This window comes from Micromys minutus (genome assembly GCF_963924665.1).
Source record: "Micromys minutus genome assembly, chromosome: 21".
NCBI classification, from domain to species: Eukaryota; Metazoa; Chordata; class Mammalia; order Rodentia; family Muridae; genus Micromys; species Micromys minutus.
This window is the reverse complement of record NC_137956.1, coordinates 4,038,621-4,065,262: the sequence shown is the minus strand read 5'-3', so window position 1 is coordinate 4,065,262 and position 26,642 is coordinate 4,038,621. Positions and strand designations below refer to the sequence as shown.

General features: G+C 44.7%; 1 protein-coding gene across 1 annotated transcript in view; it reads left to right on the top strand.

Moving 5' to 3' along the window:
- Positions 1-25,482, top strand: part of FAM81A (family with sequence similarity 81 member A) — a gene marked incomplete at its 5' end in the record, with an annotated part of 34,401 nt that extends 8,919 nt beyond the window's left edge. Inside the window, 6 exons of the mRNA XM_080934178.1 lie at positions 6,138-6,256; positions 13,027-13,156; positions 16,435-16,541; positions 19,533-19,668; positions 21,797-21,989; positions 25,346-25,482. Coding sequence (XP_080790304.1) covers positions 6,138-6,256; positions 13,027-13,156; positions 16,435-16,541; positions 19,533-19,668; positions 21,797-21,989; positions 25,346-25,470 — 810 coding nt within the window. The 3' untranslated portion in view covers positions 25,471-25,482. The remainder of the gene's footprint in view (positions 1-6,137; positions 6,257-13,026; positions 13,157-16,434; positions 16,542-19,532; positions 19,669-21,796; positions 21,990-25,345) is intronic.
- Positions 25,483-26,642: the final 1,160 nt, after the last annotated feature.

The window sequence follows — 26,642 nt, the reverse complement described above, 5'->3', positions numbered from 1 at the left end:
TATATCTATATATCTATATCCATTTCTATATCTATAATGATATATATATATATCTCACATCTTATGTGGCCCAGTCTAGTCTTGGACCCTCTACACCAAGGATAGTTTTGAACTTTTAGTCTTTCTATTGACATTTCAGGTCACTGGTATATAGGTAGGAGTCTCCAAATTTTGTTTCTATTATGGTTGATATAGAACCCAGGACTTTTTTCAGGAAAGCACTCTACCCACTAAGTTACATCCCAACCCCTGCGTCTTACACATTTTATCTTGTCTGGCTCTTCTTTGAGGTCCTGATCACCAATGGGTGATAATCTGTGAGCTTTCTACTGGAAGACTAGGCCTGAACCACAGAGCTAGGAGCTGCATTAGTTGATGATAAATTTAGGGTGAGGCAGGAACTGTCTGAGTGACAGGAGCTAACATATTTACCCAGAGATATGAGTTTCAGCCCTTAGCCCCACACTCCAATGGGCATGTGGGCGGTGAAGGCTAAGTAACTATGGTAACACTAGTTTATGTCAGTAAAATAAGACAATGGGATGGAGAGCAGCTATAGGTCTGTTTAGAAAAGATGGGGACATGTGAAGGGCAGCTGAAAACAGTAGGGGACAGCCAAGCTAAGGAGCCCGTGCCAGAGGCAGAAAGGAGCAGACTGAGGACCAGCAAGCAGCCTGCAGGTTCACGGGCTGAAGGAAGGGACTGCTCAGAACCCTTGCAGACCAGGATACGGTGTTTGGGGTTTGGCTGTAGAAGCCATTATCTAGGGCTGGTGAGATGGCTTGGGGGTGAGGGTACTTGTCCAGGATGGTGGCCTGAGTTTGGTCCCCTGAACCCACAGGATGGAAGAAAAGAGCCTGTTCTTGAACACTGTCTTCTGACCTCTATGTCTATGACGCATGCATGCACACACACACACACACACACACACACACACACACACACTTCAAAAGCCATATGTAGATGTTTTTATTTGCTTTGGTTTTTTTTTTTTTGAGACAGGGTCTCTTTGTGTATCCCTGGCTGTCCTGGAACTCACTCAGTAAACCAGGCTGGCCTCAAACTCACAGAGATCTGCTCTCTTTTGCTATCCAAGTGTTGGGATTAAAAGATATGTGCTACCACTGCTTTGAAGGGTATTTTTCACTTTATCTTGGGTGGTTTTGGTTTTTTTGAGTTAAGTATCTTGTTAATGTAGTCCAGGCTGGTCCCAAGCTCCTCAAATTCTACCCCGACTTCTGAGTGGCTAGGATTATAGCTATGAGGCACCACACCTGTCTTCATTACTTGATTAAGTTAAAGTCATTCATTCATTCTTGTAGTGCTGAGGATGATTAGTGAATAATAAACCCTATAGGAGCCTTTCCCTGGTGGAGTCTACAGGCTGACGAACTTTGGCTATCGTGAAGAGGTTATGCAGGAAAAAAGAGTAGAAGCAAAGAACTTGGGAATGTAGGTGATGTTCTTGTCTAGTTTATCCAGAATCCTAGGTCTGACCTCCCCAACCTGTATAAAGAACAAGAACAGCAGCCGAGGGACAGGCTGGTGGCCTCCACAGACAGGTAACTGTAACAGCAGTTCAGCTTGGGGGCAGGGGTTTTTGCAGACATGGGATAAGTGGGTAGATTTGGGGTTCTTTTGAAGTTAGGGATGACAGAGCCTTCTGCATGTTGGATGGAGAGTCTTCTGTTTGGGGCCTGGCACGTTTGAGGGGCCCAAGACAAAGCTAAATACCAGGTGGAACTAAATACCAGAAAATCAATTCCACACACGAAGCGGAACCTGGAAAGTTTTAAGCCTCAGCTTGGATGTAGAGCTAGTCAGGGAGGTCCTACTTGGTGAAGCGCTGCCCCGTGTAGAGGGGTCTCTCTCCGTTGCGTGTTTCTTTGTGAAGCCCTTTCCATCTTAGAAGAGGTGGAGAAAGACTCATGGAGAACTCTCTCTCTCTCTCTCTCTCTCTCTCTCTCTCTCTCTCTCTTCTTGGGGAGGAGGCTGCTTCAATAATGAACCATGTCTCAGGGAGAAGTAGACGCATCTTTTTCAAATATGCCTGGCTTCTTCTCTCTTGGAGAAGGAGACACCTTTAACCAAAGGGCTTGGCCGTATACTTGAGCAGCCTGTGGTCTTTCCTGCTATAACCCATCTCCGAAGGGCATGTCTGGTGCTCTGCGCATACTGGTTAACTAAGACGGTTTCTCAAACTGACAAAGAACTCATGCCTTGCCGAAGGCCAGATCAGGACACATTTCTGACATTACTGGGTTTCTGCCGTTACACTCTAGAATTTCCTCAAACAATAAGTCCTCTAATGATTTCCGTCTCTTCACGTAACTTTTTAGTAATGTGAATACCGTGTTAAGCTCAGACCCTTTTTTCTGTATTCTTCAAAGCATTGCTAATGTGATACCTCATTCATCTGTACAAGAGCCCTACAAGTTAAATGTGCCTTTCTTATTTCTAAGCTGTAAAAGAAAAAGCCACATTTTTTTTTCTGATTATAAACGTAATGTGGGAATTACAAGAAAGAGGAATCTGCTCTCTTCTCAAACTAGATATCATAAGGAAGAGGTTAGTGTTCCCTTATTTTACAAGGTTCTTGGCACACGGCAAGAACCAACCTGTGTGTCTACTTTATATTCTTTCTTCTTGCTCAGTACTGAACTCTACACATTTTGCCTTGATTTTAAAGTCCTTTGTGACGGCCAGGTGGACTGGTGTGAATTGAGGCCAGCCTGGACTATATAGCAAGTTCTAGGCTAGCCAGGGCTACATACTTGAAGTTGCCTCTAAATAAACAGACAAATCAACAGTTAAATGATCAGCCCTCACACACCTCCTCCTCTTTGCATAAAGATGTGAGTTGTAAACACTGAAATAGTTGCTGTGGGCATCATCCATGGAAACGTTTTTATGCTGACACTTTTACCATGTGTCTTCATGTTTTTCCTTTAAGGTTAATTCTAAGAGGTAGAATTGCTTGACTAAAAATTTGAACAATTTGGATAAATTTTGGCCACTTCGTTCATTGTGCTTCTTGGATTCTGTTGTCATTGTACTTCGGGGATTACAACTCAAATACTGTAATTTTAGTTTATTTTTAAAAAAATATATGTATGTGTGTATATTTCCGTGCGTGTGTATGTAGTGTGCATGTAGAGCTCAGAGGTTGACATGGAATTTGGCGATTGGGTCAGATCCTCCTGTCTATGCTTTTCCAGTCCTGGGGCCACAGCTTGTGTAGGCAGGGGCACATGCCTGGCTTTTCCGTGGGCACTGGGGATCAAGCTCAAAATATTTCCTTTGCACGGGAAGTACTTGACCAACTGAGCCATAAAAAGTAAATACAATTTTTCTTAGTAGACCTTGGGCTTGGTGTATACATACACATAAGTACTTATACATACGGCCCTGTGTTCGGTCTCTACTGTAGCAGAACAAACAATAGAACATAGACTTTATTTATTTATGTAGCTATGTTAGGCCCACAGCACAACATGACAGAAAGCAGCCATTCAGACCCTGCCTTCATATGTGTCCAGCATCCCTGTCCCACAGCTCCCCACAAGCCACACGCCCTCAGCCATTCTGAGGCATTCTACCTCAGAATGGCTCTGGATCTTTCAAATTACTTGGCAGCCAAAAAAGACCCAGAACTTGTGATCTTTCTTCCTCCACTGACAGATGCCAAAATTTTGCTAGGATTAGAGATGTGTGTGGTGTCAGGCTGACTCCGCCCAGATAGAACAGACGGCAAGCAACTGAACTCCATCCCCAGCCCCCACTGCATGCTTTCTGTTTCTCTGGCTACTTCAAAGGTTAATTGTGTTAATTATTTTAAGTACCTCTTTTGTTAATTCCTTCCCATTTTCTTTACTCAGGGGGTTGAAAGCCACAGCAAAGCCTGGGTTTCCTAGCATCTAACACAGTGGCACCCGGAGAGGGCTGTGTCTCCATATTCAGACCCACTCCCTGGCTCTGGCTTTCTGAGAAGGGGACCTGAGACTCTGCATGTGGAACAGGTCTTCTGGGTGACATATGTGTTTTCTAAAGGCATTTGAGCACCATGGCCTTGTGCCTTATTATTATCAACGAGATGTGAAGAAGCCCAGCCAGAAAGCATGAGTGTTTCTTCTATTAGGTGTAGCTTCCAGTTGTGCCCAGTGAGCAGGGGGAGAGAGAGAGAGAGAGAGAGAGAGAGAGAGAGAGAGAGAGAGAGAGAGAGAGAGAGAGAGAGAGAGAGAGAGCATTCTGCCAGTGCCTTTCATCAGTGGCAGAGTACCAGAGATGCATTAGTCAGATCTGAGGTCTCCTTGCAGGAACGTGCTCAGATGAGTAACATTTTACCATTCATAGGTGGTTGTAGCTAGTCTGAATTCTTCTTCAGAGAGCAGGTTCATTCAGTCAAAAATTGGAAGCCATGGGAAATAATAGGTCTGGTGATTGCAAATTCCATTTTCAGTGGCAATAAAATGTGTCATTAAGCTGAACAGAAACAGGGAAACAGTTCCCTAAATCTGTACTACAGGTAAGGGACACTGGTCACAGAGGGTCTGCCAGTGCTGGCACGGCTCCAGCCAGTGAGGCCTTAGGCATCTAAGGAGTAACCTGGCTCATTGCCTCCCTCTATGTGACTAAAGGTGGCAGGGACACATTGCGGAGGCAGCTGTGAAGGCCCACTCTTCCTCTTAGTCTTTGGCTACAACTCCCTCAGCAGCCGTACCTCCAGCCTACTGAAGCTTCCACTCTGGTCAGAAGAGCTCCATCTCCTCCGAGGACCCAGCAGTCACAGGAGGAAAAGCCACGCCTCCCAGCAGAGGGAACCAGTGGGCCAGGAATAAAAGAGCAATTTACATATTTAGGATCCCTGGGCACAGCGTCAAACTGCTGCCTTGAATTTAGAGTTTTGTGGGCCCCAGGAAAAAGTGGAAGAATCCCAGAAAGATGAGCATCAAAATCAGAGTGGAGCTGCCAGGAAGGACAAGCCAGACGAACTCAGGAGTGGCAGGAGCTCCAGCAGGAGTGGGCAGGAGAGAGGCAGTGCTACTCACACGAGGGAGTTAGTTACCCGTGAGCTGAAGAAAAGCGTTTGAAAAATTCACCAAGGGTCGTAGATGCTGGAGAGATGGTTTGGTGGCCCAGCTTGATTTGGTTCCTAGCACCTACTTCAGGATAACTTGCATGCATGCACACACACACACACACACACACACACACACACACACACACACACAGAGCATACATAAGCTCACACACATTCCCATAAGTAAAAATTCAAAAACCTGGTCATGTGCCATGAAGCAAAACTTAGCATGTTGGAAACATGAAAAGTCTTACCGACTTTATCATAAGCCAGTACCGTGAGGCTTAATTAACAAGTACAGAGCCAGTGAGATGGACGGACAGGAAAAGGCGTTTACTGTCACTTCTAAAAAAAAAAAAAAAACTCGAATCTGATCCCCAGGAGCAAGAGAATCGGGTCCTGAAAGCTGTTCTTTCACATCCTGCTCCTAACTAAATAAAATGTAATAAAAAATGTAAAAAAAAAATCTTAACAGCTTGAAATAAAGAAACACAATTTAAATTCTGTTTTTATTTTTTGAGACGCCTTGCGATGTAACCTTGGCTAGCCTCAAATTCAAAATCCTCCTGAGTGTTGGGATTACGTATTTGTGCCACTGTGCAGGCCCAACTCTAATTAATTCTGACATCCTTAGCTATTCAGACATCCTTAAATCAAAGAGAAATTCCAACTGAAATTAAAACCGTGTAAAATGAACTAAGTTGGGCATGGGGTTTGTCCCTGAAATCCTCAATACTTGAGGTGGCCCAGGCAGGAGGAGAGGAAATTGGAGGTCAGCCTTGATCACAAATGAACAAAAAGAAATTTATAGTTGACTTTGTTTCTGGACTCATCAGCTCACTGCTCAGAAGAGCTCCTTGTGCAGGCTGACATCCATGAACTCAAAGGCCAGCTTGATCTACACAGCAAAGCCAGGGCTAATAGTAAGACCTTTAGTTTTAAACAAAAACTTCTTACAGAAAAAAAAAAAAAATGGAGCACACATGCATTTTCCTGAACTTTGAAATGGACACTTGTGAATTTGCCAGTGACCCTGAGTGTCCTTTGTATTGCCCAGGTTCTCCAGGAGCAGATCCGTGCCAGGGACAACATCAGTTATGGAACTAATTCTGCCTTAAAGACGCTGGAGATGCGCCAGCTCTCGGGCTTGGGAGATCTCCGAGGAAGAGTTGCAAGGTAGGTGTGCTAGTGGCTGCTCTGAAGATTCCCCACCGAAGCATCTTGAGGAAGGAAGGGTTATTTTGGCTGACAGTTGGAGGAAACAGTCCATCGGGTGGGGAAGTGAGGTGTGGGAGGTGACTGTTCTTATGGGGTTCACAGTCAAGAAGCAGAGGCAGATGGGGTATGCTAAGTTTGATTTCTCCTTTTTATCAGTCGGGGACGCCAGCCCCTGAGGTGGCTCTGCCCACATTCAGGGTAGGTTTTCTCTCTTCAATTTCACCTCTCTGGGAATTTTCTCACAGCCAAGCCCAGAGGTCTCCTAGGTGATTCTGAATTTAGTCACGCCAAAAGATTACCCATCACAGCAGGTATAAATGTTGGAGACTTCACTCTCTGAGAGCGGTTTTCATTTGGCTTTGAGCTGGTCAGGGAGGAAAGTGCTCACTGTGGAAGTTTGCTGACCTGAGGTGGAAGGAGGGCACCAACTCCACAAAACTGTCCTCTTCTCACACAGACAGACAGACAGACACACACACACACACCACCACCACCATCATAAATACCCAAACTTTTTATGAACTCCAATTTAGTGAAGAAGCTCCAGTAAATTCTTCCACTACATCCCTTCCAGTTTTGACCATAGAAGTTACTGGCCGACTTGGACCCTGGGTGTCAGCCTGCCATGATTCCTTTTGGTTCTGAAACTGGCCGTGGCTTCACGGGAGGAAATGATTAGAGAGTGCCATCTGCTGGCAGAAGCTGTTTGGTCATTAACAGTGTGGCCATTGAATCACATAGCACACAGGGTTCATTTACTGTTTCTATGCCTTTTCAAATGTTCTTCGTTACAACTGAGTTTTGCTTTAGTTCCTGAAATGACTGACTTCCCGTTGGCTGGGGGTTTTAACGTGTGTTTTCCAATCAGTGTGGAAAGGGATTTTTCTCTTTGCTTGGGTATGTTCTATGAACCCAGAGCCGCAGGATTACCTGGGATATATTTTTCAAATGTATTTCATTTACAGCCACATTCATACATTTATGTGCATGTGTGCGTGTATATATATGTGTGGAGGTCAGAGGTCAGAGGATAACTGCAGAAGCCCATTCTCTCCGTCTACCCCACCTGTCTTAGGAAACTCAAATTATAAGGCTTGGCATGTGCTTTCACAGCTTGAACCTTCTTCCTGGCTCTTGCGTGGGACCGTGTGAGCAATGTGTGTGAGCAATGTTCACTATTTCCACATCCCACAGCTCTGAATGGGAACCTGTCCCTGGGTTCTGGGCACACTGATACTTAAGAGTTGCTGCAAGAGGCCTTCCCTTCTGCATTACTTTTAGCTGGAATGAAATTGTTCAGACTATGTCTGGGCCTCTTCTGCCCTCTCAGGACAACTCCGCAGCTAATAACAGCCAGCTAGGGTGACAGTGAGCTCCGGTGAGCGCGGGATGAGATTTAAAAACAGAGACCAACAGACACCGGGCACCATTTAAGGCAGCAGGGAGAGCCATGCTCTGGTGTATTTGTGACGAGACCATACCTGGTTATTGATTGATGTCAGTAGGTGCTGCAATAGAGAAAGAACCTCCCCAGGGTGCAAAGACTTCATTTCCTGAAGGGGCCGAGGGGTTCAGCCTTCTTGGAAAAGACTGACACCCAGCTAGCTCACTCTGGTTACTTTATTCAACCATTATACAAGGTTAATTGTGACTGGGAAAGGTTCCAGCTACCTAAGTTTTATCTTGCCCTTGCAGACAGCTCACACAAATCTCAGTCCCCTTCCGCCATGGCTGGCCATAGTCAAAAGTAAGAACCAAGGTGGTGCAGCTGCAAGTTCTCACGTAGCACCAGATGCAGATTCTTAGAGAGACAACATTTCTTCAGGGTTCAAACAGTTTCAAAACACTTTCTCAGCTTCTACTGACTGACTCAAACACAGCAAAGACTCAAACTCAAAACAAGACACACAGACTTAATATACATTTCTGTTAAAGCCAGACGTAACGGCTTCACTAAACGTTACTCCACCTAGTGCCTTGTTTCCTGGGCATGCGCGCTGGCAGCTCAGGGGTAAAGAACAATGAAGAGCTGGAGGAGGGCTGTAGCGACTGAATGAAGGGTAGAACCACTCCTCTCCGGTTCCTGCTGGTGTGTCGTTCTTTGGGTGAAGGGTGGAACCACTCCTCTCCGGTTCCTGCTGGTGTGTCGTTCTTTTTTGTTTTGTTTTGTCTTTATTTAGTTAATGTGCACACGTGTGCCAGTGTGTGTGTGTGTGCACCATGCGTATGCGGGAGTCTCTGGGCAGGAGGAGATATCAGAATATCAGATCCTCTACTGAACCCAGCTCTCTGTGAGAGCAGTGACACCCCTGGGACAGCCCCTTCCTTTTCTCATTATTTATTTGGGATGGAAACGGAGTCTCGCTCTGTAGCTCTAGCCTCGCACCATCTTGTTCTGTCTCAGTCTCCTGCGTGCTGAGATGGCAAGTGTGCTCCAACATGTCTGCCTATCTGCCATTTGCTGTTCTCAGCAGGAGGAACCCCTCCAGTCTCCATAGTCTGCCCTGTGTGGTGGCCATGACTTGATCTCCCCTCTCCCTACTGTTGTCTTGTCCCTTCCGTCATACCCTGTCCTTTGTTAGTCTCTACAGAAGCCTGTTCTTTCACCACAGGGCCTTGGCACATACTGGGTTCCCACTGAGGACCTTTTTACTTTCTCTTTGGAGTCATTTGACCCCAAAGGGGTCTTGACCCACAGGCTGAGAATCACTGTTCTAGAGCAACAGTGGCGTGTGTGTGTGTGTGTGTGTGTGTGTGTGTGTGTGTGTGTGCGTGTGCGTGCGTGCACTCGCGTGTGCAATGATTATAGTGGTCTATGCAGTATAGTCTGGCAGTCAGATATTGATTCTCCATGCTGGAGAGGCTGAGGACCCGGGAGCTGCTTAGCCGGATGTTTCAGCAGCCCAACCCTGGTACTGAGGGCCTGGAGGATTCCCAGAGAGCCAAGAGTCTTTAGTCCAATTTGGACGCCTGAAGAAACCTGAGTCTGGTATCAGTGGGGAGGGTGGCAGTATCAGCGAGAGAGTAGTGAGGCTCAAAGGCGAGGAGGCACAGCCCACGGGTTCCTCTCAGACCCCCCTTTATCTGGGCTGCCACACATGTGTGGTGTGGGTCTTCTCACTTCGATTTGTCTGAGGAGGAAAATCCCTCCCAGGTGTGTCGAGTGGCTGGATCCAGTCAAAATGATAACCCAAATTAACTGTCACACCACTGTGGGTGCAGGTGAAAATTTAGGGCACATGTGATCAACAGGCGGGGGGGGGGGGGGCATGCCACAAATGGCTGCTCTCAGCCCCTCAGTCCAACAGTGAAAACGATGTCATCTTTAGCATTGTATCTAGACCAAGAAGAATTCTCTTGAAATGCCTTCTGGAATCTTCCTTTCTGCTTCAGCGTGATCTGTCAGCTTCTCCAACTTGTTCCGTCCCTGTTAACAAACACCTGGATTCTAAAACCACCTTTCGCGGTTGTCGTGGTTGTCTTAAGCACTGGGTATTTTGGGTTTGTTTTGTGGCTATATCTGCCTTTCTCTTGGGAAGCTAATGAGACTTTGCTGAAATGAATTCGGATGAGATAAAATGCTCTTTGGCGAGAGTTTGACTTTCATGTGTTGATTGCATAATTGCCTTGAGGAAGTATAGCTTTTAAAGTGATATCACTAAATTTCAGGCTGGCATACAACTCCTGTTTGGATGTATAGTTTTGATGGACCTATTACTAATATAATCAGCAGCATGCTGGCCTTTGATTCTCGCCTGTAGATCTAGGTTAGGCGGCTTCTCCTTGGAGGGATGTCTTCCCACTCGGCACAGAGCACCTCACAAAGGACCTGTTCAGGAATTTTTTTTTTTTTTTTAATTTCTTCCAGAAGCAAAACTCACGAAAGCTTCCCAGTTGCCACTGGAATGCTTGCTCCCATGTTGGGCACATGGTCTGCATTTTCCTAAAATTCAGCAGTTCCTCTTTTTCTCTGATAGGGTGTGGATGTGCCTGGTGACAGAGGATTAGAGAAAAAATATTTATACACCAAGGTATAAGCGCCCAATGCTTGGGAATTGGTAATTAGAATGATAAGATCAGAACCTTCACAAAGGGCCCCCGCAGACCTGCGAGTGCCAGCTCTCCCCCTGCCTCCCTCTCTCTCCTGTCCTCCCCCACTATCTCTCTTCTCTTCCTTATGAAGAGGTTCTGTGATACGTAATTCACATCTAAGCAAACAGTGGAGGATAGGTCTGGAGAGATAGCTTAGCACTTAAGAGTGTTGCTCTTCCAAAGGATTCAAGTTTGCCTCCCAGGGTCTGTGTCACTCACATTGCTCACAACTACCTGTTACTCCAGCTCCAGGGAACCTGACAGCCTCTTCTGAACAATGCAGCAGGCATTGCACACACACACACACACACACACACACACACACACACACACACACACATGCACACATACACACACACATATGCACATACACACGCAGACACACACACATATATGCACACATGCACACGTGCACATGCACACACAAACATACACACACGCATAGAGGAGGGAGGATATTTAGAAATGGAACTTTGAAGCATACAATTCCGTGGGTTTTAGTATATTTATTGTGTACAGTTAATCACAGGCTATTTGAACAGTTCAGAAAGAAATCCCATCTTCCCGCAATCCTTGTATATGGCTACCACAGAAATTCCTTCTTTCTCTCTGGATTTCCTATAAATGGGATCATCTCAGATCAGTTTTAAGAGTAGCTTCTTACTCAGGGTCATGTCTTCTTCTGCATGTGGCCTGTCAGCACATCATTGCTTTCTGTGGAGCAGACGGACTGTTTCTATTTCTATCTATTATACATTATAACTATAAATAATATATAAAATATAATCATAAACTATAAACACAGCTGATGATATTTGTTTATGAAGTCTTGTATATTTACATTTTAAAAAAGATTCATCGGGGTTAGAGAGATGGCTCAGTGGTTAAGAGCACTGACTGCTCTTCCAGAGGTCCTGAGTTCAATTCCCAGCAACCACATGGTGGCTCACAGCCATCTATAAGGGGAGCTGATGCCCTCTTACAGTGTGTCTGAAGACAGCTACAGTGTACTCACATACATAAAATAAATAAACCTTTTTAAAAAATATTAATTTATTTTTATTTTCCATGCATGACTGTTTTCCTTGCAAACATGTATGTGTACTGTGTGTGTGAGTGTGTGTGAGTGTGTGTGTGTGTGTGTGTGTGTGTGTGAATGACCATGGAGATGAGAAAAGGTCATCAGACTCCCTGGATTTGGTGTTATAGGTAGTTGTGCGGAGCCCTATGTGGGTTCTGTGAACCAAACTCCCATCTCTCTGCAAGTGTTCTTGGATTTACCTCCAGCCTGGAAGTAGCTTATTTTCTTTAAAAGTGTAGTTTATTTATTATATATAAGTACACTGTAGATGTCTTCAGACACACCAGAAGAGGGCATCAGAACCCATTACAGATGGTTGTGTCAATTCTCTTAACCTCTGAGCTATCTCTCCAACCCCTGGAGGTAAGTTTATATACATGGTGTGAAGTAGGATACCAAGTTTATTTTTTTGCATGCTTAGTTCTTTTTCAACATTAGGTCATTAGTCAAAAGTCTAATCTATCTCTCACTGGATTGTCCTGGCATCATACTTGAAAAACATTAAGTTCCTTCCTTCGCCCTTTCTGTTCCTCTTCCTCAGCCCACTCTCCTCCTCCACCCCATTCCTCTCTCCTCCCCGCCCCCTTCCCTTTCTGTCTCCTGCTCTCTTTCATTGTGTGTGCACCAGAGGTTAAGCTCAGGTGTTACTCTCTGGAGCCATCCACTTTTTTCTATTAAAATGATTTGTATGTGTGTGTATGTATGTATGTATGTATGTATGTATGTATGTATGTATGTGTGTATGTATGTATGTATGTATACGAGCACACTGTTGCTGACACATCAGAAAAGGGCATTGGATCCCATTACAGATGGTTGTGGGACACCATGTGGTTGCTGGGATTTGAACTCAGGACCTCTGAACGAGCAGTCAGTGCTCTTAACCACTGAGCCATCTCTCCAGCCCCCAGAGAACAATTATTGAGGGGTGGTTCTCTCCTGTCACACAGTAAGGTCTGGGGTTCAACTCGGGTTGTTGGGCCTGGGTGTGTGTACCTCTATCCTGTACACCATCTCACCTGCCTGCCATTTTAAAACAGAACAGGTTCACTTGCTGGCTTTGAGCTTACCAACTAGGCTAGACTGGCAGCCAGTGATCCTGAGAGATCTGTCTGTCTCTGTTCTGCCTCCCCAGCACTCCCGAGTGTTCACCTTCTCACCTGGCGTCTATATATAACATTTTTAATTATGTGTACGTGTGCATGGGAGTATAGGTGCCTGCTGAGGCCAGGAGTATTGGGTCCCTGCAGCTGGAGTTATATACAGGCTGTCGTGAGCTGCCTGACATAGATTCTGGAGACTGAACTCCAGTCTTCTGCGAGAGCAGTAAGTGCTCCTAACTACAGAGCCATCTCTCCAGCTCCACACCTGGCTTTTTTACATGCATTCTGAGCACCAGGCACTGTTCCACATGCTTTACTGTCTGAGCCTTCTCCACAGCCCAGGAGTGCAGTTTCTGAGGAGCCCTTGCATTTCCCAGTGCATTTTATAGCATGCGAGGCAGCTCTTTCACATGCTTTTAAACTTTAATGAGTGTGTGTCTTTCCCTGGATAGGTGTGACGCCAGCATAGCCAGACTCTCTGCAGAGCATAAGACGACCTACGAGGGACTCCAGCACTTGAACAAGGAACAGCAAGCAGCCAAGCTGATCCTGGAGACAAAAATCAAAGATGCAGAAGGACAGGTATGGCCCAGTCAGGTGCCTCTTCGAAGCCAGTTTGTTCCCAGCTCAGAATAGCAAGCTGTTGCTTAGTTTTTGCAGCAGTAGCCAGTTGGGGTCCCCATTGTGGGTTCATGCAAATCCTCAGCTCTTTCTGTCTTCCTTCCCTCTCACTGGAGTGTCCCTTCATGAATCTCCAAGCCAGATCACAGAGAGTTTTTGGTACAGTGCCAATTGAAAGATTCTTTCCCCTTATTCATAAAACAATCCCTACACTAGACCTCCAAAACTACCTCTTGCACTGGTGAGTGACTCATTGTCACTTTGTATGTGCTTGTTCCCAATGTCTGACTCAGGAGATCTGTTCCTTACTGACCGGGACTCATTGCACGTACTGATTCATGGAGTGGTCTGAATGTGGGGCCCAGTTAGGTCAAAGCTGGAGAGTCAGCCGTCAAATGAACCTTAGGGTATTTTACCTTGAAATTTACATTTTACTTTACAAAGTGAAACTCAGCTTTTCACTAGTTTGGAATGGTTTCTTTTAAGATCTTTATTACCTCTCTCTCTCTCTCTCTCTCTCTCTCTCTCTCTGTGTGTGTGTGTGTGTGTGTGTGTGTGTGTGTGTGTATGTGTGTACATAAGTGTAGGTGCCCCCAGAGGCTGGAAGACTTGGATCCCCACCCCCAGGAACTGAATTACAAGGGTTGAAAGCAACCTGACATGTGGGTGGGAAGCAGGCAGGGTTGGGGTGGGAGGGTTTGAACTCTGAGGAGTTTGTGTTCTTAACTTCAGAGCCATCTCTCTAGCCCCTTCATTGAATTTTTATAGTTCGGATTTGTTACTTACAAGCTCCCCTTGTCATAACAAGTCTAGCTACCTAGGACCTTCCTACAGCATCTGCCTAATTTACTATTCTTTACATATCTAGAGACTAGTCTTAAAAAATAGGGGCATCTGGGTAATTTTCAGGGTAAAAAAAGACCCATTAAGCTCAACTCTCTTCAGCAGGGATTCAAAGCTACTTGTAAGAACAAGGGTATTATAAAACTTTGAAGAGGAAAGGCAGGCCTTTATGTTGTCTTTCTTTTAAAACAAGCAGGGCCTGGCTTTATAACATAGGTTTACAATCCCAGATGGTCTGGAGGCTGAGGCAGGGGGATCCCACACTCAGGCCTTGTATGGGCTAAAGAGTGAGTTAGGCCAACCTGAGCAATTGACAAATCTTAAATAAAAAGCAAAGACAGATGGGCAGAGGTCTCCCCAAACCTGATCACTCGAGTTCAGTCTCTGGAACCCACACAATGGAAGAGGAGAACACTGACTCCCACAAGTTGTCCTCTGACCTCCACACATGACCTGTGATGTGTACACATCTACACACATGCATACAAAGGACGTGAATAAATGTTAAAGACAAATTCCAGAAAGGCTTAGGATATGGCTTAGCACTGGAGTGTTTGCCCATTGTTTATGGAGCCTGAGGCTCAGTCACCTGTCTTTTGCTGATTTGTGGGTTCTCTACCCCTTCTTCCAATTTTTCAAACCCCTAACACTAGATACAAGAGAAAGATAGACAGAGGGGAAAGGAAAGAGATCTCTGAGCAAAGCGAGGGGCTGGAAAGGAGTGTGATTAGAGGTGTGGAGTTCCTCGGGGCAAGCTTGAGCTCACTGTCAGAACATCTCATTTCTTCTTTCCCTTGTTTGTTTTTTGTGTGCGACCACTTAACAAACCACAACCAACAACCAAGCCCGCCTCTCAGGGCCCCACTAGCATTTACATACACTTTGAAAAGTCCCCAGGATTCCCAGTGTTACACAATCATAGAAACTGTCTGCAGCTGGCAAGGCCACGCCCTCGCTGGAGCACGACGCAAATCATAGTCAGCTCGTGAGGAAAATATGAAGCATTCCACACCTGGGATTAAAGCAAAAACAGTCTTGTAATATTACTGTGTTTTCCAAAGAAACCAAAACTCAAAAATTGTCACCACAGTCCCTAGTAATGGAGCGGAGTTTGTGGGAATGAGATTATCACAAAGCGGGGTGGGGGAGGGGGGAGACAGGTTGGTGACTGTCCACATCTTACAAATATCATGAATCTTAAGTCAAGGATGTTGAACAACATTTACCTTTTCAGAAAATGTGATCATTTCATATAGGACTACATTAGGCTTTAGTTTAGTGAAAACAAGACCCAAATAAAAACAAAGGCCGGGAGTGAGGACCAGTAGGATGCAGCCCACAGAGGGTCTGGTGGAAGTCCAAGGTAATGGTGGCAGTGTACAGCAGCAGCTGGTTGAGGTGCCAGCCCTGGGCAGGAGCTGGGCTTGCTCATTGGAGAGCTCTGAAGTTTAGATTAATTTCCTGATGAATATTTTGGCAGTGTCCTTTATCTTGATTTTGCTGGATGTACAAGAAAGAAAATAAAGGCAGAGGCCACGGAGATGGTGTAAGAGTTAAAGCACCCTAGCACCCACGGGCAGAGCTTTAAAAGCTAGGCGCTGTGGGGGCTGGAGGCGTGGCTCAGCTGTTAAGAGCATTTTTTTTTCCCCAGAGGACCTGAGTTCAGTTTCCAGGACTCATTCAGTAGCTCACAATCATAACTCCAGTCTTAGGGAATCTGGTGCCCTCCTCTGATCCAGGCGCAGGATGTATATACATGCATTCGGGCAGACATTCATGCGCATAAAATAAAATAATCTAAAAAAATGTTTTAAAGCTGGATGTTGTGATACATCCTGCACTGGGTGGTGGAGAAGACAGGCGATCCGTAGGTCTTATTAGCCAGATAGTCTAGCCATTAGGTGAGTTCCGTGTTCAATGAGAGGGCTCTGCCTCAAGAAATAAAGTGAAGAGTGAGGGAGGCACCTCCTGTACATCTGGCCTTCATATGTGCCCGTGTGCACATGCACCTGCACACACACACAGGCACACAGATACTCACACACAGACATACATACATACATAAGAATACAGAAACACACACAGAGAGACGTAGATACACACAGAGGCACAGACATTCATACACAGAGACATACTCACACAGAGGCACAGACACACAAATACACATATACTCATACATAGAGGCTCATACACAAACATAATCACAGACACACACACACACACACACACACACACACACACACACACACACACACACAAAGAGGAAGGGAACTCCCAAATGGACTTAGTAAAGTGATTCTTAGTTGCTACTGAGCAGCATTGAGTGTATGAATGTTTTCTGAGACGGGCCATGAAGACATGATGTGAGACCTTTATAATTCAATCTTCTTTTCCAGATTTCTCAGCTTTTGAACAGAGTAGACTTGTCCATTTCAGAGCAGAGCACCAAACTGAAGATGTCCCACAGAGACAGCAACCACCAGCTCCAGCTCCTGGACACTAAGTAAGCCACCAGTTTGTAAAGAGTTGTACCATGTTCTTTCTGAGTTGATGAGATTCACATTTTCTTCCTCTTGCTTTTATTTAAAAATATGTCCAAACTTTGCTTCAAATATTTATTTTTATTTATGTCTGTGTGAATATGTGCACATGGGTTTAGTGCCTATAGAGGCCAGAAGAGGGCGTTGGATCCCCTGGAGCTGGAGTTGGGGTGGCTGTGAACAGCCAGATATGGGTGCTGGGAACTGAGTGTTTGCCCTCCAGAAAAGCATCAAGCACTGAGAGTGCTGGACCATCTCCCCTGCCCGCCTCTTGTTTTTTATTTATCACACAGAGTGAAAATAATAACGAAAGCTAAAAAAAATGATTTTCATGTGGCACACAGCTGCCTTTCCTTCATAATGATTGCTTCTCGGGGGTGGATGATGGTGTGTCGTTGGTCCATTTGTTATATTTTGGTGTGTATATGCATATATGCATGTGTGAACATGTGCAGGGGTGAGTTCAATGTGTCCATGAATGCATGAATGTGTGGGTGAGGGTCAGCGTTGGGTGGCTTCCTCTACCTCTCCTCACCTTATTTTATTTTATTTTATTTTATTTTATTTTATTTTATTTTATTTTATTGTTTGAGACAGGGTCTTTCACTGACTCTATTAGCTTAAGTGGTCAACAAATCTGTCTTTCCATCTCCCCAATTCTGGGATTATAGGTGCAAGCCATCTTGCCTAGCTTTTTACGTGGGTTCTGGGCATCCAAACTCAGGTCCTCATGTTTGGGCAGTGAGCACTTTATCCCCGGAATCATCTTCCTGGCCCCTTGTATGTATTTGTGGAACACTTGCCTAGAGACTCTGGATCTAGTAATGAAGAAAAGAAACAAAACAAAAGAGTCTTTGTTCTTAGTCATGAAGAGCGTAGGGAGCTGATTAGCCAGGTGTTAGATAAGGGCTTAGGCTGAGTGCTCTGTGTCATTTATTGTAGTTATTTTAGGTTAAATAATGGTTCCCCCAAAGTTTCCACATGAATATGTTTGTTAACTTTTACGGATGAAAGGAACTTGGCAGGTAAGTTTCAGTGTCTTCAACTGGAACTATAGTTTTGGAGCGAAGTACTTGGCCAGCATAACCAAGGTCATAGGTTCAATCTCTAGTATAAGAAAATGAAAGCCTTTTAAGAGATCTTTCTACATGTACATGTGTACACACACAGAGATGTGCATACCATGGGAGACATGTTAAAGTCAGATGTAACCTTGTGTATTAGTTCTTACCTCCAACTTTGACCGAGGGCCTTTGGTTGTTCACCACTGTGTTCTCCAGGTTCGATGGCCTAAGATTATCCAGGGTTTCCTGTCTTAGCTTCCTATCTTACCATAGGAGTGCTGGAATTATAGACCACCTCTGGCTTTACATGGGCTCTGAGGATCTGAACTCAAGTCCTCATGCTTATGCAGCAAAGGTTTCTCCCAGATCCCTGAAGAAGGTTTTAAAATGGATGGGTCATTCAAGCAAGCCTGGTGTAATCGCTATGGTTAGTGTCCCAACACAAACAGGACAGCTCTGACGACTCAGTGTGGAGTCTCTACATCTCTAGCCCTTGCTTTTTCCAGTTGCTACAGAGGAAAATACAGGGCAACAGCTGTGTTTTGAAAGATGCAACCAGAACCATGTACTTCTCTCCTTCATGTACTGCCAATCACCTGACTTATGGATGCACTGCATTGTAACTGTTACATTTCTCATTGCTGTGACCTGACAAAGGTGGCTCAAGTAATGAAGATGACAGTTTGGCTCACAGTTTGAGGATATACAATCCACCATGGTGATGAACACGTGGTAGTAGGAGCATTGCATCTATAGTCAGAGGTTGAAAAGTTATCTTGTATGTATCAAGTTATGCTGGTACTCAGTCTGCTTCTTTCTTCTTCTTTTTTTTTTTTTTTTTCATTCGTGGAACCTCAGTCCACCAGATGGTGTTTTACACATTTAGAGTGGGTCTTTTCTCTTCATTCAATCTCTCTGTAAACACCCTCACATAATGTTCCAAGGTGTGTCTCCTAGGTGATTCCAAATCAAGTCATGATGACAGAAGATATGCACCTAGCTGCAAGAGAGGCTAGTCTCTAGCTAGGCAGCCATGTAATCCATTGACATGTGAAGACTCTTTATATAACAAAAATAGACATTTCAGTGACTATAATGGGTATCCTTTTTATTATTTAAATCACACTTCTATGTCTATTACAGCACTATTTTAATCTACATTTATTCTATAGTTTCATCACACATTAATTCAAATAAGAAAGTGATTAAGGGAACCAGCATGCACTGATAATTATTTTAAAGATTCTGGAGGGGAGAGGACTAGAGGAATGAAATATTGTGAGGGTATTTTCTTTTAAGACAAAGACTCAAGTAGATGAATCCACTATGGTCTTTAACTTCAAATCTTCCTGACTTTGCCTTCCAAGGGCTGGGATTGCTCCATTATTTCTGGTTTATTTCCTACTGGTTTAGATTAGGCTATGTTCGTATGGAGAAAACAAGAGAAAGAAAGAAAGCCAGCTTCTAGTCTTGGGAGATACAAGAGGCAAGGGCAAGAGGACATGAGAGGAGAGGAGACGAAGATGTCTAGGAGACGTCTTCTAGAAAGGGGACAAAGGATGCTATATTCTTTGAGCAAGGAGTACCATGGAGCCCTAGAACTGCAGAGGTAGATTGCATCTACTGTGCCATCTGCCTGCACGGTCAGTTCCTATAGGTAGAAGCACCATTAGGTGCTTGTCTGTCCCTTGCTTCTATCTTGTACCATCTTCGTGTTGAATGTGATCCTAAGAGTAGGTAAGTACACCAATCTCATTGAATTGACGTGGTTGAACGTGATCCTAAGAGTAGGTAAGTACACCATTCTCATTGAATTGATGTGGTTTAATGTTACTTAAAACTGGTTACCATTCAACTTGGTCGCACACCTCTTCTTTTCTCTTGTTTTAGATTTAAAGGTACAGTTGAGGAGCTCAGCAACCAGATTTTATCTGCACGGAGTTGGCTGCAACAAGAACAGGAACGGATAGAGAAAGAACTTTTACAGAAAATCGATCATCTTTCCTTGATTGTTAAGGAAAACAGTGTAGGTGTTGATGTTTTTCAATAATAGATATTCAGTGGTGGCCTGTCATGTCTGACCAGCACCTAGAGACTCAGAACACATTTAGTTGGTACCTCCCGGAGCTGTTTGAGTATTCCTGCCTTTGAGTAATTTCCATACTCCTTCCCTTTCCTCTTTTCCTTCTTCCTCCTTTCCTGTGTTCCCCCTGTCTCTTTCTCTTCTTTCCTTTGTTCTGGGCATCAAACCCAGGTTTTCATTGTTATCTTAGTTTCTTTTCCTGTTGCTATGAGAAAATACTCTCACAAAAGCAACGCAAGGAAGAAAGAGTTTATCGTAGCTACTGTTGAAGGCACACCTCACCATGGTGGGGAGTTAAGGCAGCAGGAGTGTTAACACAGCTGGTCAGAGAGGGATGAGCACAGCCCACAGTGCTCAGCTCTCTTCCCCACTTACACAGTTCAGGATCCCAGCCAGGGAATGGTGCCACCCACAGTCGCTGTGTCTGTCCACTTCAAAAATAAAAATAATTCCCCACAGTCATGTCCAGATGCCTGGCTCCCAGTAGATTCTAAATTCTGTCACAATGAACACTAACCGTTACATCTGCTAAGTTTGAACTTTGCCACCTCGTCATGGCCCCTGTTTCCTGCTCTTCATATTCTTCATAAAGTCAGGAAGTGCTTTGTTTTATATTGGTTAACAAAGGACAAGCTCAAAATTTCAGTTAACGCTTTAAGTCCCAACCTTAATGATCTCGATTGTCTGTCACACATTTCTAAATAAAGCTACAATTACTTACTTGACCCTGTTTTTTTTTTCTGTTTGTTTTTAATGATTTATTTATTCTTATTTCATATGCACTGCTGTTTTTCCTGCATGCATGCCTTCTGTGTGAGGGTTGGGTGTGGTATTCCTGTGGAACTGGGGTTGCAGACAGTTGTGAGCTGCCATGTGGGTGTTGGGAAATGAATCCAGGTCTGTGGAACAGCAGCCAGTGCAGTGAAACCGCTGAGCCATCCGGCCCCTTTCTGTTTGTTTTAATGTTGTGATCTAGAGTTTGCTTTCACCAGTGTTGAGTGGCTGTCTGTCCCTCCGGGCCCTTTTCAATGCACTGTAACAAGAGTGTGCCTTCGTGCCAGGCATGAGATCAGAGCCCACCATTTCCTGTTCTGTCTACTTCTGTTTGCACATGCTCTCTCAAAAGAGCTAATTTTTGCAGAACTACCAAAAATACCCTCAAAAGGGCTCGCATTTGTCACACTTTAGACCAGCAGGCTCGGAAACCAGTGCTAGGCAGGCAGAATGTGTTGGGTTCTCTTTTCTCATCCGGCGTTGGCTTCCTCCCGTGGGGCTTGGACTGAGCAGAAGTGGCTGGTGTGGTTTGTCTGTCTGACTGCTTGGTCCTGATGCTGAGCCATTTGTTGAGATATGGGTGCTGCATCCAAGCCATCACAGGCTTATTGTCATGTCGCAAAATCTTAGCAGATGAAAGGCTTGACGCTCATAGCTATCCACTAGAACCTGTGGATGCAGAGTTTCACAAAGTAAGGAGGACGGACGGCACAGACAGGAAAATATTCTCTACTTTGAATCTCTGCGCTCACCCCATTTGTACTCTTCGAAGTGCCTTGATACACCCTAGCTCATTTGTGGAATTGAGTCTGAGACTGGTCACTTGACTTTCACACTAGCTTACATTAGCCATAAACTCTTTATTAATGGCCGCTCTAAGATGGAAGTTTCCTTCTCTCAGACCAAAACACATCCAGATGTGCATTCTCTGGGACCCAGATGAGAACTTGTCAGTCTTCTGCAACTTGGAACCCCACAGTTCAGGATGGTGGATAGAGCTCCAGCCATTGACTGCACAGTAGAAACAGAAGGGAAGGGGAAATGATTCAGGATACACAGCAAGTGTACTTTAGCTCTTTCTGAAAGCAGTGATGTGTCCTTACACTTCACTGGTCAGATCACATGGCCACACCAAACTCAGGAGATAGAATAAAATGTAGATTTTTAAATTCTGGTGCCTTTGAGAGTAGATATGGGATGGGGAGCGAGAAGCCACTGTGGTCCCTGAAGACAGTACTATGGCTGTACAGACTCTTCGTTTGCAATAACCAAGTGTAATTCTTATCCTGGACCCCAGGGAGCCAGTGAAAGAGACGTGGAGAAGAAGCTCAGCCAGATGTCGGCCAGGCTTGACAAAATCGAAGAGAGTCAGAAGAGGAACGCGGAAGGGCAGAGAAAGCCGGAAGAGGAGAAGGTGCATGGGCGGATCAGCAAACTGGAGTTGCAGATGACCGAGGACATGAAGGAGATGAAAGCAGAGGTTAATGCGGGTAGGCCAGACCGCAACAGCTCACGTGGCTTGTTTATCTAAAGCTATTCACTGAGATCTTCTCAGAGACAGAGTCTGAGCTAAAAAAAAAATATCAGCAAAATGTTCTTAGCTGCTTTTCTAAATAGCTGTGCAATATTTAACAAATTCATTCACGTTTACTTATTGCAGTGGTGGGAGTTGAACTCAAGACCTCACAGTTGCTAGGCAAGCACACGACCAGTGAACTATACTCCCAGCTCTAAAATACTAGTTCAATTGCAAGTCTGTAAAGTTCCTCCATGCCGCACAGCAAACAAAAGGCTTAACCTGCACATGGCTGACGTTTTCCTTAGTACTACCTGCTGAGTATTTGCTGTTCGTGACCAACATCAGTGTACACGTGAGGCACTTTTGAGAGTGTCTTCTGCACCGCTGTAAAGGCACATGGCACAGGCATATGCACTCAGTTCTGTCAACTCTTTCATCAAAGACCCAAAGACAGTAGTAGAAATTTCCCTCACCATGTGTATTAGATCTCACTTTATGCATTTTGCTGGCTTTTTGTTGTTGCTGTTTGCTAGGTTTGGTTTTTAAGACAAGGTTTATCTGTGAAACAGCCCTAGTTGCCTGCCTCCCTCTCCCAAGAGCTGGGATTAGACATATACTACCTCCACTGGCTATTTTGTTCCTCTTTCTCCTCCTCTTCCTCCTCTTCCTCCTCCTCCTCCTCCTCTTCCTCCTCCTCTTCCTCCTCCTCCTCCTCCTCCTCTTCTTCTTCTTTTTTATTGGATATTTTGTGTATTTACATTTCAAATGTTATTCCCTTTCCCAGTTTCCCCCTCTCCCATCCCCTGTCCCCTTGCTTCTGTGAAGATGCCCCCCTCCCACCCACCCACATTGCCACCTCACCACCCTGGCATTCCCCTACACTGGGGAAACGAGCCTTCATAGGGCCAAGGGCTTCTCCTCCTATTGATGCCAGACAATGCTATTTTGCTCTTCTTAACCTTTGACCTGAGTCCCCTTACTACCCTTTCCCCCAGTTACACACACCATGTCCCCAGTATCTGCTATCTTAATTTGGTTTGTATATATTTGACGTCTTTTCCTCTTGATTTGTCCGTCATAAGGGAGCAGGCAGCATTTTCTTCCTCTGTGTGTCTTTCATTTAGCGCAGTGCCCTCTAGTCTCAACCATGTTGTGGCAAATGGCAGGATCTGCTTTTGTAAGGCTGAATGATTTGAATGGCATGCACATACCACACTGTCCCTGCCTTTCACACCTCCTGACAGACACTTTGGTTGTCTCTGTGTCTCGGCTATAGGGAGTAGTGTTGAAATAAACACCAGAAGGCCAGGGCTGGAGAGATGCAGTTAAAAGCACTTGCTCCTCTGGCAGAAAACTTGGGTTCAGTTTTCAGCATCTACCTGGTTGCTCACAATCACCTGCAAATCCCGTTTCAGGGGACCTGATGCCCTCTTTTGGCCTCCACAGACACTGCATGCATGAGGTGCACATAGGGATACACAAGTGCACACACAGGCACACATGCACATTTTTTTCCAGGCAGGTATACACCATTAATCCCAGGATAGTAAGAGCTACATAATGAGACCCTGTCTCAAAAAGAAAAATGTCAGGCTGAGCATGGTGACACACCCCTTTAATCTCAACACTCAGGAAGCAGAGGTGGATCTCTATGAGTTCCAGAACAACCAGGGCTGTTACATGGAGAAACCCTGTCTTGGGGAAGGGCAGCAGGAGTGGGAAGAAACACAGGAGTGAGAATCTCTTTATGAGTTTTTATCTTGAGTGTGTCCAGTAGAGGCACTGCAGGGTCATAGGATGGCTCTGTCTTTAATGTGTCTGCTGTTTTTCACTCCAATATGATTTTTTTGAGGTATGTATGTATGTATGTATCTTTGGCTGGCCAATTATATTATATAGACAAGGCTGGCCCAGAATTCTTTCTCCCAAGTGCTGGGAGTTGGTCTAAGCCACCACTCTGGGCCTTAGCTATTCTGTGTTTAATTTCCACCAGCAGCCTGTAGGATTCTCTTCTCCTCATCCTCAGCATGGTTAGTCTTTCTCATAACCTTCCTAACAAGTGTTAGCCTGTACCTCAGTGTGACTTGTATCTGTGTTTTCTGATAATTGATGTTGAACACCTTTTTTTCCCCCTTTTAAATACATCTCTGCCCTCACCCCCCTCTCTCTCTTTTGATAAGGTCTTGAATCCAGGCTGTCTTCAAACTCTCTAAGTACCTGAGAATAACCTTAAGTTTCTGATTCTTCTGCCTCCAACTTTCAAGTGCTATTATCAGTTGGTATGATACCAAGCCTAGTTCATGTATTGCTGGTTGGGATGGAACCTGGGACTTTGTGCTGGGCGAGCCCTCTACCGACTGAGGCACGTCTCCAGTCCTTCACACTGTTCAATTCTAATCTAGGATCTCACACAGACCTTATTTCTTATGCTTATTTACTTAGTCTTGTACATCTGGATCATTTCTTCTGTAATATTGTTTTGCTTCTTAGATGGGGGGTCTATCAGTGCAGAACAGGCTGGTCTCAAAATCACAGTCTTGGGACTTAGTTTTCCAAATGCTGGAGTACAAATGCTACTATGCCCTGTTGAACCTAGCAATTCTCAGTGAACGTGTGTCTCCTATCTAGACTGCTCAGAGTGTCAGGCCCAAAGTAACCTCTAGGAGTACAGCAGTGTAGATTCCAGGTCTTGCAGTGAGGATTGGAGCTTCAGAAATCAGAACCCCTCACTCGCAATAACCCCAGAGACAGTCGGGAACAAAACTCTAGTCTGAGAGGTGACCCTGGGAACACTGGGGCCAAAGCTCAGGCCCTGCACTGACATTTGAAGCAAATGGGCTGGAAGATCTTGCTGTAGAGTTCTGACTAGTCCCACAGGACAGCGGTTCTCAACCTATGGGGTCACAAACTCTTCGGGGATTGCATATCAGATGTTTACAATACAATTCAAAACAGTAGCAAAATTCCAGTTATGAAGTAGCAACAAAATAATTTTATGGTTGGGGGTCACCAACCGCATCAGAGAGGCTGCAGGGTGGATGGATGCCCTGCTCCGGCCATCCAATCAGCAGGTTCATGGTGCAGTCTCCTGGTGATGATGGGGTGAGCTTTGGTCACTTGATTAAAGCAGCAGCTACTGTTTTTCTTGACGGAATAGTCCCCTTTGTCATTAAAAGACAAAACAAAAGTTTTCATGGATGTCCCCAACGTTGATCCCCGGAGGGTTCGGCATTTGTCAGAACCAACCATTCATCACCGTTGCTGTGGAAGCTGGCGAGACAGTGCTTCTTAGGTGTTAACCCCTGTGACATTTGCCTCTTTCCCAAGGGTTTACAGCCATCTATGAAAGCATAGGATCCCTCAGACAAGTGCTGGAGGCCAAGATGAAGCTGGACAGGGACCAACTACAGAAGCAGATTCAGCAGATGCAGAAGCCAGAGACGCCCATGTGAAGAGGGCTGGCCGGGACAAGGACCTGCCAGGAGACTGTCTGAGAGGCTGACAGCCAGACACCTCTGCAGCCAGACGGTGGCTGCGTTCTGGGTCCCATCCAAGGTGTGCATGTTCCAAGAAATGTGCTCTCATGGGTCTAAGCGTTTACCTTCAGTCTTGAAAACACCCTTTATTTAAAATCTTAAATACAATTTTTACAACAGTATTTCTCTAAGTGCAGTTGAGCCCTGTCCCCTCAGGTTTTGAAAGGCTTTTATGAATGAAAAGAATTTATTTTCAATGCTTGATGCTTTAGCCAAGACTACTATTTTGGGGAAAAAACAAAAGACAACCTGCCATGGTGATTTTTGTTTGTTTTGATTAAGAAGTGAGGTGAATGAGTCTCTGCAGCTGTGTTGCCCCTCACCCTAAACTAAGAGAATGCTCTGGTGGATTACAGTTCAGCTTTAAGTCCAGATCCGGATTGTATTATTGTTGTCTATGTGGTGTTTTTTTATGTTGGGTTATTATTATTAATTTTTTTTTTGTAAATCACTTGTCTTTTGTAGAGAAGAGGTTTAACACTGGGAGGAAAAAAAAAACCCTGCCATTTATATATAATAAAATAGTTTTTTTAAAATTGATAATTGCCATACAGATTACAAATGAAGTGGAAACTTACAACATTTATCTAGATCCCACAAGGCACAATGTTTGTATCTACCGGCTTTTACTATTTAAAGCTATTTTTGAAACCACTCACAACCTGGGTAGTGATAGCCATATATTTAATAATGGGACAGTGGCTAAGCAGTCTGTTTATCACACAGTTCACTGTTCACCAGTTGTAATGAATGTAAGAGTTTTTCCGACTATGATTTACCTACGTGTTCCCTAAATAGGCTCTAAGTGCTAGGGCTTATAGACATTTGTTGTAACTGTATCTGTGCCTTGGTTTCTATCACGTCGCTGTACTGTCCTCTGTAAAAAAAAGAAATCACCAACAAAACAGACAGTGTGGTAACCACGTCAGGGTTGTGATGTAAAACTGGGATTCTCTGTAATTTTTAAACATCCTAAGGACTTCATCATTACCATGGTGGCTGCATTTAGCATCATTTATGGAATAGCTGCCCGCACCTTTGTATGGAGAGAGTCATGGAATAGCTGCCCGCACCTTTGTATGGAGAGA